Source organism: Solanum pennellii, chromosome 2 (genome assembly GCF_001406875.1).
Source record: "Solanum pennellii chromosome 2, SPENNV200".
NCBI lineage: Eukaryota > Viridiplantae > Streptophyta > Magnoliopsida > Solanales > Solanaceae > Solanum > Solanum pennellii.
In genome coordinates this window covers 8,401,211-8,418,806 of record NC_028638.1, presented here as the reverse complement: position 1 = coordinate 8,418,806, position 17,596 = coordinate 8,401,211, and the positions used below count along the sequence as shown (strand labels likewise).

Genomic DNA, 17,596 nt, shown 5'->3' with positions numbered 1-17,596 from the left:
TTCAAGAAAATTGTGTATTTCCTTAAGCTCCATATCCAGTCAAATCGGTTCACATAAATAGAAACGGAGCAATAATGTTTTTAGAAGATAGTACAAGTAATGGAGAAGTTCATGATGACATGATGTACTTTAGTAGTCCTAAAAAGCAGGTTATTAGGATTTGGGTTATTTTCTAGGTTACTATTTTGTTTAGATTATTTTTTATGATATAAAATCTAGGTATTTTTGCAGTTATCTTATGGTACACTTCTTTCCTTTTCTAAGAAATCATTTTATGGAAAAAGGTTAGGAAACTAGTTTGTCGATAATAATAGGTCTTAAAAATAATTCTTCATATAAAATGGAGCAAGAAAAAACTTCATTCATTCATCCTCTTATCTTGGATGTCTGCCACTTCTTTTTTTTTTTTGATGAAGTAAGAATATTTGCCACTTCTGAGATCTACAATGGAACTTAGTATTTCTTTGCTTTGTAGCAGTCATATAGGCTTTTCATTTGTTTCCTTCAGATATACCAAGGTTTTTATAAATTGAACGCATAAAAAACTACTCTACTTCCTACTGCATAACCACATTAATGTAACAAAGAATTAATCAGAATAACAATGTCAAGGGAGCACAGCTCAACTGTAATGCAGAGTGCAAAAAACAATGGAAGCTCACAAAATATTTAAAATGCATAGTGTCTTTTAATAGTGATCAACAGTGTGGGTGAAAGCACATCATATTGGACATGGAACTAGTTGTGGAAATCAAAGCCACTTTACAATTTTTTTTAATGCTTGCCTCATCCATAGCAATCTGCTGAGAAGGGGAATGACAATCTGAAGAAGGTGCTTTATGTGTAAACAAAGAGGTGGAAAGCTGCAGCCACCTCTTTCTGGCATTGTCCAGTGACTCACCAGAGCTGACCATTATTCTTCAACTTATTCAAGGTACAATTTGTTATGTCATACTCATTCAAAGTGCTAAACTGCTGGGGACTTCAGGAAATCAGTAAGCTATTAAATAAGATTTGGACTTATAGCGCCTGCTTGTATATTTGGGGTTATAAGGAAGGAAATGGATGGCAGATGTTTTGAAGGAAGAATAGATACTGTACAGAAGCTCAAATACAATTGTTTGTGGTTGTTTGCTTTTTGCCTTGGTGAGGGATGAACTGATGCAGCATATTCAACGGGAGGTACCATATTATTTGCCGATGACAAAATATTGATTTACGATGCACAGGACGAAGTTTACGATAAGCTTGAGATCTGGAGATGGACCCCGGAGTCTAAAGGGTTTAAGTTGCAGGACTAAGACATAGTAATAAAAGGGTACGAGCTCAGTGACGCAACTCATGAAGTGGATGCAGAAGTGACGATTGGTAAACGGGTTATCTCCAAGAGAGGAAGTTTCAAGTATCTTAGGTCAGTAATCCTGGGTAATAATGAGATCAATGAGAATGTTACACACAGTATTGAAGTGGGCAGATGAAATGGAGGCTTGCACCCGGTATCATTTGTTGATAAGAATGTGTCACCAAGACTTAGAGGTAAGTTCTATAAAGTGGCGGTTAGACCAGTATATTGTTTTTGGCAGAGTATTGGTCGGTCAAAAACTTGCACATTTAGATAGATGTGTGGGCATACTAGGAATGATAGAGTCAGGAAAGAGAATATTTTGGATAAGGTGGGTGTGGCCCCCGTGGTGGACAAGATGAAGGAGGCGAGACTTTACTATTGTGCAGTAAGATGCATTCAACAATCTACCTCTAAATGAGAAGATATACTTAAGTCATCCAAAAAAAATATTAACCTTTAAAACTCTGGTGCTTTTATTGGTCGGTTGCACAAGATGCATGTCAGTAGGTATACAACACGCAGTAGGTATTTGCTTTGCGGACAACAAACAGAGGATGTCAATCATCTATTTCTTCATTGTACCTTCACTTTGCAGATATGGAACTTCTTTCTAAACATTAGAGGGGTTAAATGGACAATGCCAAGGAATATGGAAGAATTATTGAAGTGCTAGTACCTGCAAGGTGTGAGAGTGGGAAAGGCAAGATAAACACTTGGAATAACATCCCTTTATTCATCTGGTGGACACTTTGGAAAGAAAGTATTTTTTTCCAGGCCTTTGGAAAGAAAGTAACAATAGATTTTTTAAAAGAAAATCAGAATCTCTAATTAGGCATTGAGTACATATGTATGTATATCTTCTCTTCTTTTTTTTCTTTTTTTTTTTTTTTGGCACGACATGTCCCTTGCAAATGACATTGAGGATATGGTTGACTTTCTCAGCTCATAACATATATCGTAATGCAGCCCTTGTCAATTTTTACAGCAGTTACTTGGTGCTAAATCAATATACTTACTTTAACAATCAAAAATCATGCAGGGAAAGAAAATAAGCAAGCCATACAGCACGTGGAAGGTGCTCCAAACTCGAGAACACACAAAAATCATATGTTTCTGCCTTAAAACTGTCAGAGAAATAACCAATCAGTAGGAGGTTCAGAAAACTACATTACCTAGATTATGCTGCAGAAGGGACTGACACCGATGTTCCCGTCTGTCGAAAATCAGATGAAGCTTTTTTGCTTTGCAGCAGTCTGCCAACTCAAGTAGGTCGTACAAAAGGAAATCAGTTTTTCCATACAACTCCAGAAGTTCACATATTTTTGTGTAATCCATGCACGGTAAGTCTTTTGTCATCTCTTCACTGACTAATGACACACTTCGAAGTGATTGAATACCCAATCTGTCCGCAAGATTCTGGCTTATAGATGGATGAACAAGACGCTTTCCACCAACGGTATTGCTCTCCATCCAAGGAGCATCGTTATAAACAAGATTACCAGCACTCGTAAGAACTCCAGAAGAATCAGGAAGTAATAAAGGAGTACTAGAAGACTCAAATATTAAGCTATCCATGTTGCAATCTGCAATTGCTTCTAGCACGTGATTGACAAAACTCAGTTGATCGGCAGAAAGGGGGAATCCTTTCACATCATTTTGCAACCTTTGTAAAACATGGAAGTAATCAAAAACATCAAAACTGAGTCTAACGCCCAACTCCACAAGCAAATCTCTGAAATCCGTTAACTCAGACGGTACAACATACAAGTAGGGGCTGAATTTCACAGGAGAGTCAAAAGCAAGTACAGCAGGAGAAACAAAATCATCTCCTATCCAAACCCACCGAGCACCATCTAAGGTAGACTTGAGAACCTCGAAGTCGTCCATACCAATAAATTCTTGCAACTGCGAATAAATTAAGAGCACCTGCTCCTGCAAAACTGAATCCAGATTAGGTGCTACATCTGGGCTTTCATTTGCCTCCGCATAGAATTTAGGTAGTCCAAGCAATTGTTCAGACAGAGTCGCTATACTTGCGCGATCCATCCAACCAAGTTTATGTTGCAGATGCTCGGAACATTCACCATCCAGGATATGCATCTTCGATGAAATCATCCACATCTGTGACCTGGGCCGAACATTAATTGGCATTGCAATTTTTCTACCTGAGGCTAACCATGGCAATCCTCTGATAGGCGGTTCTACAAGTACAGGACACCAACTGATGGATCTCAGAGCTGACCAAAATTCTTCTCCAGTCATATCGTCGATCCAGTTGCTGAGAAATGAAATAATTCCTGACAGGTTGTCAGTAACATCAACAGCTCCTTCAATGCAAACACTAAGACCTGAACCCTCAGAAGTTTCATATCCAGTACTGGAGTCCCCGTCTAGTGCTGACAGCTTTGACGCCACAGTGTCCAACAAGTGAAGCAACCTGCTACCATTCTTCACCACTTCTAACTCTTCGGAATTATGCAACAATTCCACAGATGTGGCACAATCAAGCAAACCAGTAAAGCTTAAAGATTGCCGAAGCCCAAGGTTAACCAAAATCTCAAGCAACTCCGGACTAGAGAACTTTTCACATGGAAAGAAGGCACCTCCATGCAACAATATATTAAGTTCTGGGATACGAGGATCATAAAGCCTACAGAAACAATACAGAGATTCCACAATCATACATGTAAGAACATACTCCACATGTTATAGATATATATATACATACACACACACACACACACACGAGAGTTATTGTATGTAGATCACATAGATACACCATACAAAATATATACGGTTAAAACTTTGAAGCAAAGGTCGAATAGGAGAAAGACTGTGTGTTGGCCCAGAAAATGTCAAGCTTACGCTGATTTTATTAGAGCTACGTTTTTTAGCATGTCGATTTTAAAAAAGAAAAACTGATGTAGCAAAACCAAAAAGGACCGAGCATGTACCAATAATTTTATATTAAATATAACTACAATACTGCTACCGATTATCACTTCTGGTAAAGAAATGGATCTTGGGCCCAACTCAAACTCAAAAGCTAGCTCATGAGGAAAGAAATGTCCAGGACCATATAGGAGACCACCCTCCCATTAACCACCGTTGTGGGACTCCTTCACACCCTCCCTCATGCCCGGGGCTTAAGATCTGGTGCATGAACAACATTTTAAAGAAATGGATCTTGGGTCTAACTTAAATCCGAAAGCTTAGCTCATGAGAAGAGGATATCCCAAGACCATATAAGTAGACCACCCATCACATTAACCATCAATCTGGGACTTCTTCACACTTCTCGTAAGAAAATGACTCCTCATTCAGTTTATATTTGTGAAATATGATCTACAACCTAGCCCTAGGAAATAAATGTTCTACCCATAGTGTACTTCCTGCATCATTTGGTGACCCATTAGAAAAAATATACAGATAACTTCACCTTTTACATTGTTTTACAATTAGTAGCATTATACTTGTGCATAACTTCTAAGCAGAACTAATTTGACTGAGTGAAAAAACAACTATTTGAGATCGTCGAGGATTAAGTCATTCACGCATGACATAAGCTAGTTTACTGAATGGATAAATAAACACACCTAATAGGCTCTTTCCAGGAACCATCACGAGTTAAAACAAAAGAAGCATTGGAGATTGCTTCTTTGAAGGAGTCATCCTCTTCCATCAAATATTTGATATCTTGGAAGATGGATGAGAGTAATCCATCTTGAGAAATAAACTCCGGCATGTGAGTGATTACATAATGTTTGATGAAGTCCGCCTTTGTAGGTTCTGCAACTTCTAAGTATTTATTCAAAATGATCCTTTCCTTATCTGATTCGATTCTCAAGAAATCATCATTCAACAATTCTTCATGTACACCATTTGGTTTTAGCCATTTAGCTGACCTACTCAAAGATACCATTTTTCTGCTCTTGAATGATTCAAACATAGGAATCTCTTTGATGATAATCATCTGACTGCTATTCAGAGCATCTTCACAGAACCACTTGGACTGGAGAATATAACTCCTAAGTTCATGCATTTCTCCCTCCAATGCATTACTAAAGAGTCCCTCAATCTTTTCTATCTTCACAGCAGCTGCCAACAATGCACTTAGTATACCACTTGCCGTGGGAGGCTGGACATAACGCATTAATTGGGGATGGTCTATTGGGACGTCACGCGTCAAAGTCAGGCATCCAACACGCAGCAAAAGTGATGACATATTTTCACTCCATCCACCATCTTTGATTACACTAGAATTTTCCACTAGCTGCAGGAGACGATTGTTTAAAACAGGCAAAATAGGCCACTTCGAAAACAAAGAGAGATCATCACAAGAAGACTTAAGATAGCTCCACAGCAGTCTCATCCATTCCAAATCAGGATGTCCTTGACAACCAGGGACCCAATTCACCTGTTTAGCCAGCTGCCAGTCTGCTGGGAGTAATTGCACAAAAAGTCTCTCAAGCAAAGGGCAAGTCAAGAAAGTAATGTTAAAGTCTTCACTTTGGGCTACTTCACATAACTTGTCATAGAGAAAACCAGAGATCCCAGAGTCTACAAGTTGGTGGGGAAGAGAATCCTTGAGGAGACCATAGCCGTCACCCTGAACAATATAAATTCGATCACCCTCCCCCCTCTTCTGAAACTTTGTAAATAAACCATTGGAAAGAGGTATCAAGGATAAGCCAAAGTATGTGCTAGATTGAAATGGAGTTCTTAGATCAAGCAAGCAGTATTCTAGGGTTAAGATCATAGCATTTCTATCTCTAAATTCACGATTCCTCCTAATTAAAAGAGTACGGAGCAGTTGAGGTGTAAGAAAATGCACTCCCGGGCAAATGTCCTTAAATTTTTCCACAAGAGCCTCAGGGATGGTTGCCAATGGCAACCCAGCATCTGATAATGCATCCACAAGTTCCTGTGCCTTGTCAAAAGCGAAATCTGGAAAAATTGCTTGCTTTGTTGAGATCCATTGTCCACCTCTAGCTTTCGTATACAATACTCTAAGACCAGAATCTGAGATGAAGTTATAGAGTTTCCGCACCACTGACGCCCATGGTTCATATCCCATCTTGATTGGCCAAAAGGAAAAGAATGAATCACATGGGCCAATTTCTGAAGCAACTTTCTCAAGTAAATAACCATAAGCTGGAGCAACAACATCTTCAAGTAGGTACATATTCCACTCAGAGCGTTTCTTACCACCCCCTGCCATGTCATTACCAAACCATATATCTCTTCGGTTAGATGATAACTCAAAATATGCATTGACATGCACAGGAAGCCCAGTAATCACTGGCAGTGGCAAAAAACAGAAGGCACGACCCTCAAAATTCTCTATAGAACCAGCCGATGCCGCTGGGAAGTCTAGCAATTTAGGAGCAATGAGATCAGATTTAACAAAACCATCATCCAAATTGCTTTCAATTTTCATTGTGTGTAAACAAGTAGCAACACATGCCCAAGGAATAGCTTTGTGGTACTTATTATCAAGGTTGTCATGGTTATTCTTACCACGAAAGAATCCTAAGCACTCACTAGTTAACCACAAATGTGCACGACCACCAGAAGTGCTCTTCTCAGACAACATAATCTTATGACACTTCCATGGCAAGTCTACATTCACAGACTTACATAATTGGTTAAGGAACTGAACTTTATTAGTTTTGTCATGCTGCTTCCCGTACATAAGACTGAAGACCTGATGATTTGGATTACTTTCATCCTCGGGATCACCTACATTTTGCTTGTCAACACAATGTAGCACTTGCATTTCACTGTTAGCACCTTCTTTGACAAAAATCGAAATACTTTTCACATTCCGCAGGAAAAGCAACGTCTCAGAGACAACCTCCGAAAAGGAATGAAATAGAGCTAGGACATCATCAGGTGTGTACCCGTCTTTCTTTATTTGGCTTCTAGAAGCAACGTTTGCACTCCTAAGGGGGAAACGGAAGAGGGTACCTGGGAAAGAATGCTGCAGATCACACCCGAAATGCAGAAATGGAGAAAATTGATCAGGAAACTGTTCTAATATTCTTCTCCCAGCGAATTTGATCCGTAGTCCAGGATGCGAAGGAGATATACCCGGTAAATTGCAGGCATGTGGGTCAAACATAACAATATTTTCTCCCGAAACAAAAGTTGGAATATCCGTGAAGTGATAAACACAATTAAAGCCCAGCCCAAATCTTCCAATGGCAAATGGTTTCTCTAGTTTGGTCTCTTGACCTATACGAGAGATTGCATACAAATCTTGGGGAGTAAAAACAGAGTCGTTGAAACAGTACAAAGCAGGTCCCTGCCAATCCGCCATTTCAGGAGAGAGAACAGATGAAGTCCCATATTGAGTTTTATCCAATAAAAAAAACACCTTAGAAGCATTAGCATCCTCTGCATTTTGTACCAGCTCAAACAGAGTCCCAGGTCCATCTGCATACATTTCAAGTATATGTTTAAGCCTGGTTGTTAATGCCTCATGCTGCCCAAATGCTTCAGCAGCACCAGACAAGCTCAGGTTCATGGAATCAGAACTTTCTGCAAGCAACATCCTTCGAAGTGAGCGTACTCCAAGTTTCTCAGCGACATCATTAGAAATGTTCCCATGCACAAATCTATGGACAGTTTGACTTGCATTAAAAGCCATATTAGATGAACTACCGAATGAGGAACTGGGATCTTCTGAATCAAGCAACCAGGGAGCATCATTGAACACCAAATCAGTAGCAAAAAGCAATCTACATGACACATCAGGTAGGTAGATCTTAACTGGATCTTCAGAAAACTGAACTTCAGAAAGATGTTGCGCAATTAATATAGCAGCCCTGATTTCCTGAGTATCCAAAGGAAGGGAACCTTTCTTAATTGCCATTCGACTTAATATATTAGCATAATCATTAGGACACAAGAACTGTCGGATGCCCAGCTCCACAAATAGTTCTTTGAAAACTGCCAAATCCACAGGTATGACACGCATATAAGGAGCCAAGTGTAGAGGACCATTGAGGACAACCTCATCAGCAGTTGCAAATCCATCTCCAACCCAAATCCAGCGACAGCCCTCCAAAACAGCTTTGACAATGTCAATTTCATCTGAAGCAAGCATGTTCATCAATATAGAATATATCCTTGGCATTGCTAAGGCTAATTCCTTCCTTAGCATTGGATCAGTAACAATTTCACTATTTTTCCCAAGCTCAAGAAGCTGTGCAGCAATAACACTTCCTGCAGGTGGAGAAGACCAACCTAATTGATTAGATAAAGCTGAAGAAGAACATTGTCCATCCAGTATGCGCATGCTAGCAGAGACCAGCCACAAGTCAGAGTATAATCTCACAAGTTTAGGAGGAGCAACCATGGATGAGACAGCAGGCCATGGTAGAGATTGATATGGCGAAGAAACAAGAACCGGGCACCAGCATACTAACCGAAGATCACTCCAGAACTTCTCTAAGTCAGATTTAACATGACGAGGTTTAAATGCATTTGTAGCTCTCGAGAACATTCTATTCATGGTTCCATGATCATCCTTGGTTGGATCCCGTAACCACTTTGATGCATTCACTTCCAAATATGAAAGAAGCACTTCACCTCTAGAATGAGCAGTTTCTGGATCAGTATGCATCAATTTCTCCACCCTTCGAGCACTTTGTATCACTGTCTCAGTGGACACAGTTGTCCTGAGACCCAAACCTTGTAATATGTCTAAAATACCAAATTCTTGGAAAGCACCATAAGGAAAACTATCACAATCTTCCAATAAAGCATATAATTCCTCATTTCTAGGATCATACAGCACCGAAGGACTTCGCATGGAGCCATTAGACGTAGGGATGAAGTCCAAGTTTCTCAGATTTTCTTTAAAATGTGCATCCTCAACACAAAGATGAGGTAGCTCTCTCAAAATCATAATCATGATGTTGTCACGAAGGTCAGGGTCCAGCAAATTGACCCTATTTAAGACGTGCTTCTTGTAGAAGTCAGCCTTTCTTATTCGTTCAATACCAAGATATCTACTTAGCACCTCTTCTTCGGTATTTGAATAACTAATAATGAACTCAGCAGAAAGGAGAGATGCAGAACAATCCGAAGGTGGCAAGTATTTTTGAGGGTTTACTAAATCAGAGAACTTAACACTTCCAGAGTGCTCTACCCCATAAACTCGATAAACAGGCAACCTTTTGCAATTGCATAAGTTGGACACATCCATACAATTGCCAATATACCACCTCGGGTCCAGAAGAAATCCACGAAGCTCATCTCTTTCTTCCACTACCAGATGTTCAAGAAAATCTTCCGTTCTCTCACTAGAAGAGACAACATCAAAGATAGACTGCAGAACGCCAGCACCATCAGCATCACAGACATAGTTAGGTAAGTCTGGATGTTGAATATCATGACAGCGATCTAGTATCTTGCATCCTATGTTAATCAGAACATGTTGCATTTTATCAGATAAGTTCTCTGCATTCAGCAATTTTAAGTTCCTAGACGGTCTATACAAATGCCCCGAAGTTGATGGTAAGATAGGCCAATCACCAAAGAAACTTAACTCTGCACATTTATCTCTGAGATAACGCCAGAAGAGCGCAAACCATGATACTGTTGGAGTAGAACACGACCCAGGGTCCCAAAGAACTTTAGTTTTATATTTCCATTCAGCAGGAAAAAATTTGGGCATTACTTGAAGGAGCTTGGGAACACTGAAAAAACTAAGGTTTGCACCAGATGCCTTCGCAACAGCGGTCAGTCTGTCCAATAAATTGCAAGGGATTTTCCTGTCGATTACTCTATCAGAAAGGTTATGAAGAAGTGTGTATTCCAAATCGCTGCATATAAAATAAGATATTCCATTTGTTGGTTCAGACAGCAAACCAAAGTCCCCATTTGCTAAAGGAAGTAAAGGCAAACCAAATGTATGTTTGCCAACATCAGTATCAACAAGGTCCTCAAGGCAATACTCCAACAGCATAAGCCTGTAAGATCTGTCTATTGCACTAGCAAACTTGCTTTGCCTAAGATAATGACGAACTGAATCCGGTGTAACTATTTTCCATTTAATACCAGTAACACAAGTCACAAGCATATTAAATAATCCATTTGGCAAACAAACAACAGGCATGCCTAGCTGGACGAGCGCATCACCAAACTCTTTGCTTTTTGACAACTTGCTATCATGAAGAAAAGCTTCTCTTGCTGAAACCCAGTTTCCACTGTTGACATTGGAATAGAAAACAGGGAAATCAATGATGTTCTGGTAGATCTGTTCAACTAAAATATTCCATGGCTCTTCAAATGAACCAGTCGGCCATAAAGAATAGTAAGTCTCAGTAGGACCAAGCATCTGTTTCACACCCAGCAGTAATTGAGCATAACTAGGAGCTACAACATCTTCTAAGAGAAGCCTATTCCAGAGCGAACGAATTCTTCCAGATCTGTCCATATCAGATCCATACCAAATGCCTCGACGATTCGAGGAAACCTCAAAGAATCCATTAATTTGTGCACTTAATCCAGTTTTGACAGGTAAAGGCAAGAAACAGAAAGCCTGACCTTGCTTAAGTGCATCATCCTGAAAAATGAAAATATACAACGACAGATATATCAGATGAGTAACAACCGAAACTAACTAATAGAGAAGTCCTCCTTTCAATTAAATAATTCTTGACGGGAGAAGGAGAAGAGTGGGGTCAGAAAGGAAGCATAGAAGTCCAGAGTCCCCTTAAATTCTGAAGCCATAAAGTTATTTCATTTCAAGTGATACAACAGGTATATACAACTCATAAAATCTGGCTATATAAAAGAAGCAAACAAGTGGGGAAAAAAAAGGAACAGCTAATTCCTAACATGCTTAGATGTATAAGTTGGTTCATCAATGTGATTCCCATCCTCAATCAATTAGATGGGATAACTTTTGGCTGTTCTACCTTAAAAACAGAGAAGATGACACATATGGAACACCAAAGAGGACTAAACCCATACCAATAAGCACTGATGCCTACGTACTTTAGTAGCACCAACAATGTAGGTTACAAGCCCAAAGTTAAGCACAAGAGCCAATCAGTGGTGTCACGAACCCACAAGGATACCATAAAATGAGCAATTTGAAACATATGACGCATCAATTATAGGCGCCGGAAGCACATCCCACAAAAATGTATTACCAAAATGAAAAGAAGGGATAGGCAGATTAGATGATCCGCATTTGTTTTCCTTTTTTCTGTCAATCTGTTTTTTTTATTAACAAGCACAAGGGGGTTGGGGGTTGGGGGTTGGTGGGTATTAGAGAAATAGGAGAGATTTGTTGGGAGACAGCCTATTGTGTTGTCCAACCACAAGAGTAGCAAAGGTGTGGTCTGAGTACTGGCTGAAGTAAGAAGAAATTCTACCAAGTACTTCCTCTACTTCATTTGCAATGACACTTAACCTTATCCTAAACTGTTATGTGCCTCTATTCATTTTTACCTGGCACACGGCCCTTTAACATATCCCAAATTGTTTCAACCACTTCATGAAATAACACAAATAACATTGTGCATAGCATTCAAAACTTCCGATGGTGAGTTGAATTGAATTTAGTACATCGTAATGATACAGGAATTTAAAACATAGTCAATAGTTTGATGTGGATTTTGAAGGAGAGAATTGGATCAAGGAGGGCATGTAACCTCCTCTAAGTGTTATGATTTTTACATACGAAAGATGTACTAATGGGGTATTTTTTATTTCATTTTGTTGATCAAGTAAATGTGGTTCATCCATATACATGGACTAATTGATCGTATATACACGGGGTATACGAACAGGTAAAGAATCTACATGATATAATTCTCCAAAAACTCCATCCAATCATCTATACAGCAAGGAACTTTCTGTTTACACCAAAAGCAAATAAGGGAACAGACACTACTTCTCAACTGAGAGAAACTTGACTCAACACCTTCAAAAGCTCTGATTTCTGTCTCTCCCAACTACCTAAATCAAAACAAGTGGAACCACAATCCAAGCCCTTCGTATTGTTCTCCTTCTCTCACTCTTCCAACTTAACATCAACAACAACAACATACCCATACCCAGTAAAATCCCACACTAGTTTCACAAAAAATCTCACTAAGTGGGGTCAGGGGAGGGTAGAGGGTGTACACGAACCTTACCACTACCTAGAGAGGCGGTTTCCGAAAGACACTAAGCTCAAGTGCATCAAACTCAAGTAAAAGAGGAAGAAAACAATGAAGAAAGCATAACAATAAATATGACAAGTGGTGTAAGTGACGTATATAAGAAAGGAACAAAGGAAAGAGAACACTCCACCCCTTATTAACCTCCTACCCTAATACGCAACCTCCACTTCTTTCTATATAGGTTCATGTCCTCGGTAATATGAAGTTGTGTCATATCATCTAATTACCTCTCCACAGTACTTTTTCGGTCTATATCTCTAAACCTCTTTGTACCCTCTACAACTAACCTCTCGTACCTTCTCACTGGCATCAGTGCACCTCTTCTTCACATGCCCAAACCTTCTCGGTCTCACTTTCCTCATCTTGTCCGCTACAAGGGCCACCACCTCCTCTTCACATGACCAAACTATCTTAGTTTCACTTCCCTCATCTTGTCCGCTACGAGGGCTACTCTCATCTTCTCCTAAATAACCTCACTCCTAATTTTGTCGATCCAAATATGCCCACATACCCATCTCAACTTCCTCATCTCCACAACATGCATCTTTTGAACATATGAGTTCTTGATTAGCCAACACCCTAACTTAACATCAAATATATCAAAGAATTTGGTATTGCCCATGAAGTGTCAAACCACCTTAAACATATCCTACCATGCTTTCATGTTGTCCCGCAAAGTAGAAGAAGATGATCCACATCCTTGCCCGTCTCTTTACACATGTAACACCAACTGACACATACAACCTTCCGTGTTCTAAAATTTTCCATTGTCAAGATTCCCCTCTAGAATCTAGCCAAGTGAAAAGGCACAACTTCCTCGGTACCCTTCGAATCCATATTGCATTACAAGGAAAATTCAGTTCCTCCCCTAACCAAAAACTTCTCATAAAGGGACTTCAGAGAACATTCCATTAGATTTTGAGAAAGCTCCATTATTTTTCGAGCCCCAACACCAAGCATCGGGATTATCAACCAGATTGACTAGCCTATGAAGAAAGGGTGACAATCTTTGAAACTCAGTTACTTCCCAATCTTGAATTCCCTTCTAGATCTCAATTCCAAAAAATCTCTTTACCTTGTGTACCCCTAATTTGCTTGGCTTGGCAAGTCTCTTTGGCAGAACAATCTATACCAACATTGGAATTCATCTTCTAATAAAACGTCCCCACGCCAATCATGTTCCCAAAAACAAACTCTCCTTCCATCTCTAACCTAGAATGAGTTGTATCCCAAAAATAGTATCATCCCTTCATAATAGGCAAGGTGATATCCCTAGTGCTTCAACCTCCTTACGTAATTCCATATTTATCCGTTATCACCTCCCTTCACAAAGCATGTACTTCCACCCCGAACCTCCAAAGCCACTTACCACTAAGCCATTTTTCATTTCTCCCCTTTGTTCTTTCCTAACATAGTTGTTTTGTTAGCAATTGTCTTTTCATATCGGCTTTATTTGATATCTTGCTTTTTCTTTATGAAAATATTTTTGTATCACAACCACACTTTTTTTTGGCATCATAACCTTAGTTAATGTAGATAACTACAGGTCATACTTTTTTTTTAACTGGTATGTTCAATACAGGTCATACTTAATTGTTAAGTAAAAATATAAATCATTTTATGTAAACTTAAACTATGTTATCTAATACATTTTCTAAAGACACTTTTATCACGAGATCTATTGCTAGTCAGGTAAGCATAAGTATTCAAAATTATCCACACTATACCAAATGTGGGATACAATGACAATGATTCATCTTGATTGTATTGTTAATACTCAATGATATTATTGAGTTGTGTGACCATCTCATCTAAAAGCTTAAGTTGTTAGAAAGAGCACAATTCTATTTACTTGAGTATATTCTCAACATGCCTCTCACGTCCTGGCCTAATACTTCTTCATGGGTGATATGGAGATTCTTTCTTAATCTGGATCGCGGTAAGATTTGAACCTAGAATCCTCGCCTACTCTAATATCATATTTAAGGCACAAATCTTGATTCTTAACTCAATACGAAAAGCTAGCTCAAGAGGTGAAGATTGCTCAACCCATATAAGAATACCGCACATCCCTTGACCAACTAATGTGAGACTTCTCAACTGTCGAGACATAATATAATTAAATAATTAAAATGTGTGATCCCTCTAACAGCATAAAAACTGACACACTTTAACATGGTAGCAAAGTAGGACTCATCCAATTCTTGGTTTCTCAATGTTCAGACCCCGTATTATACGTCCAATCCTAGGCAGGCGAGGGGTTGTAAAAGAGACCAACATCGGTTGGTTAAGAGATGGGTGGTCTCTTTATATTGCATGGGTAACCCTCACCTCTTAAACTAGCTTTTGGAGTTGATTTAGGCCAAGATCTAGTTTTTAACATGCTATAAAAGTAGGCAGAGGTTCCAGTCCAAATTTCACCGCCACCCAAGCAAGAAAATAACAAAATCCCACGTGTTTGGCCAATGAAAAAGAATCAAATCAACACGTGAGCCGGCATGTCGAGACATAATATGCTTAAACTTTTAAATAAAAAATATTCACACTTCTTCAACAACAGCATATCTACTGTAATTCCACAAGCGGGGCCTAACTCACATTTCTCACAAGTGGGTCTAGGGAGGGTGGTACATGTAGTCTTGCCCCTACCTTTTGAAACTAGAAAGACTGTTTCCAATAGACCCTTGGTTCATGTGAAACATACCAAAGAAATATGGGAAGGAAATACAGTGGTATAGAAGTAGGGAAGGGAATAGTGATAACAACAGCTAATACGATAACCGAATCAAAGGAAACAGCATGCAGCAACAACAACAAATAAAAAGACTATAACAACAACAAGCATGAAGAACAACACAAAAATACAATAAGCAAGGCTGAAGGAACAACAAATAGAAATAGAAATCTACGAGTACAAAAACACAAGACTAATAATTGACTATCTACTACCCTTTTATCCTAATCCTCCACCTCCCATCATGGTCAGACACTTCAACAAATATTGAGATTCCTCCTCCTCCGTAAAGCATGCCTTCACCTATTTACCTGATTGGTTGAGTTGTAAATTGTAAAATAACTGGAAGGGAGAAACAACATTACCTTGGATGAATTATCTGATACGCAAGCAGCAACCGATGCCCAAGGAAGAAGGTGAATATCGAAGTCCTTTGATGCTTTCGCCGCAAAATCACCTATCCTGCTAGACGGTGAAGACAATCTTTGTACTATATAAAACCTATCAGTTCTCTTCTGAGGATGACTCCCATTGACCGCCTCGCTCAAGAATTCCAATGAAAAGGTATCCACGAAGGAATCATTTGAATCAGTCAATTTAGATTGTCTCAGAAGTGCTTGACGATGCCAAATGGTATCACTGTTGTCGGAGTTCACAGAGCAGGAATATGTCTTCCGTGGCTCGGCCAAACCAACATCCCATTCATATATCTCTATTGATAATACACTCTTAAGAAAAAGTAGTGAGAAAACTCCTTCCTCATAAAGTTGTCCTAACATTGACGAGATATCATCCTCCAAGTAGCCTTGCTTGGAGAGCTTACTTCTAGAAGCCTGATCTGCATTTCTCAAAGGGAAACGGAATAAAGTTCCATGCAGAGGACTTCTCATGTCACAACCAAAAGCACAATATGGAGAAAACTGATCTTTGTACAGTGAGACGGCTGAAGAACTAACATACTCAATCCGTTTTCCGGGATTTGATGCCGAGACATTAGGAAGATAAACACCTTGGGGATCAAATAGTACAACGTACTTTCCACTTACAAATGATGGCAAATCAGTTAGATGATACACCGAGTTGAAGCCAACCCTGAAAGAAAAAACCCAATTCAAAGAAATGAGATGATTGCATTTGCCAGAAACTTAACAAGATTGAGGGGGGAAACAGTACAACTTTCCCTCGACCTTTCAGTTAATTCCCTTTTTAAGCAAAAGGTGCAAAATTTTCTTCATTTAAATTCAGTAACAAGTACCCATTGTGAATTAATATGTTCGAAATTCAGATCAAACAATGGGAAAGACTCTTCTTCAGAATTACTAATTGCTATTGCAGAAATCCTCAATTAAAAGAAAAGAAAAAAAGAACAGCAATATTTAGTATCAAAGGTTCTTTTGAAGAAAAATAAACACTTTCTATATTATAGCAGTTGATATGTCTGCACCTTCTTCAGAGAATTACACTAACTTAAATCTCCTTGACAGGTATATAACTACTACTTGAAATTTTGACTGCAAGCTTCTTTCTGACAAAGGTTCCTATTAATTTTAGTTGTTCTACACTTCCATGAATTGCTTCCATGTGACCTCCGAATATTTGAACTCAAAAGTAAACACAGACAAAATCACAAATTTACAAAATCAGCCTAGTACCAGACCAGACTCCAAAACCGGAAATCTAGTTCAAGCTCTCAGAATCTCAAGTAGAATTTTGCAATTTTAATATCAAAAATATTTGAGATAACACTCTAGCACCAAAATTTGACATAGTGGCATTTACTCAAGTATACACATTACGCCTCCGATACCAAATTACCAAAGTTAACATTAAAACCAACTAGTGAGGACATGTTGAATATATGAAATTACCCGAAGCGACCAGTTTTCCAGGCCTGGCCATGCTTGCCACTGCCACCAATCCTAGAAATACTAATAAAATCCTCTTCAGAGAAAACAGCATCGTTGTAAGCTAAAAGAGCAGGACCTTGCCACTGTGCAAGCTTATCAGAGAGCAATGACTCGGTCCCGTGATTTCGGCGGTCGAGGCAGAGGCAAACTTTGGTAGCTCCGGCATCGTCGGCGTTTTGAATGAGCTCCTTAAGTACGGTAGTTCCCTCCGGATAATTCAACAAAACCTCTCGGATTCTACGAGTTAGATCTACTTTCTGACCGAAATCTTCGAAGAGGATTGACTCCGGCGATATAGAATCCATTTCCCGGCAATAATTATTAGGGATCAAGTCAGACGCAACCGCAACTTGTGAGTCAAGTCATTACAACAAGTAGATTTGAGAACCAACCATGACCGACTGAAGAAGAGGAACAATATATA

The 17,596-nt window shown here is 39.2% G+C and overlaps 1 protein-coding gene across 1 annotated transcript in view; it reads right to left on the bottom strand.

Annotated features, from left to right (window-relative positions):
* The window catches only part of LOC107010837 (sacsin), a 47,783-nt gene extending 30,207 nt beyond the window's left edge, over nt 1–17,576 (bottom strand). The window contains exons 1-4 of the mRNA XM_015210106.2: nt 17,134–17,576; nt 15,631–16,357; nt 4,942–10,922; nt 2,518–3,995 (exon numbers count right to left, since the gene is read on the bottom strand). Of these exons, the coding sequence (XP_015065592.1) occupies nt 2,518–3,995; nt 4,942–10,922; nt 15,631–16,357; nt 17,134–17,477 (8,530 nt within the window). The 5' untranslated portion in view covers nt 17,478–17,576. The remainder of the gene's footprint in view (nt 1–2,517; nt 3,996–4,941; nt 10,923–15,630; nt 16,358–17,133) is intronic.
* Between the last annotated feature and the right edge of the window lie 20 nt (nt 17,577–17,596).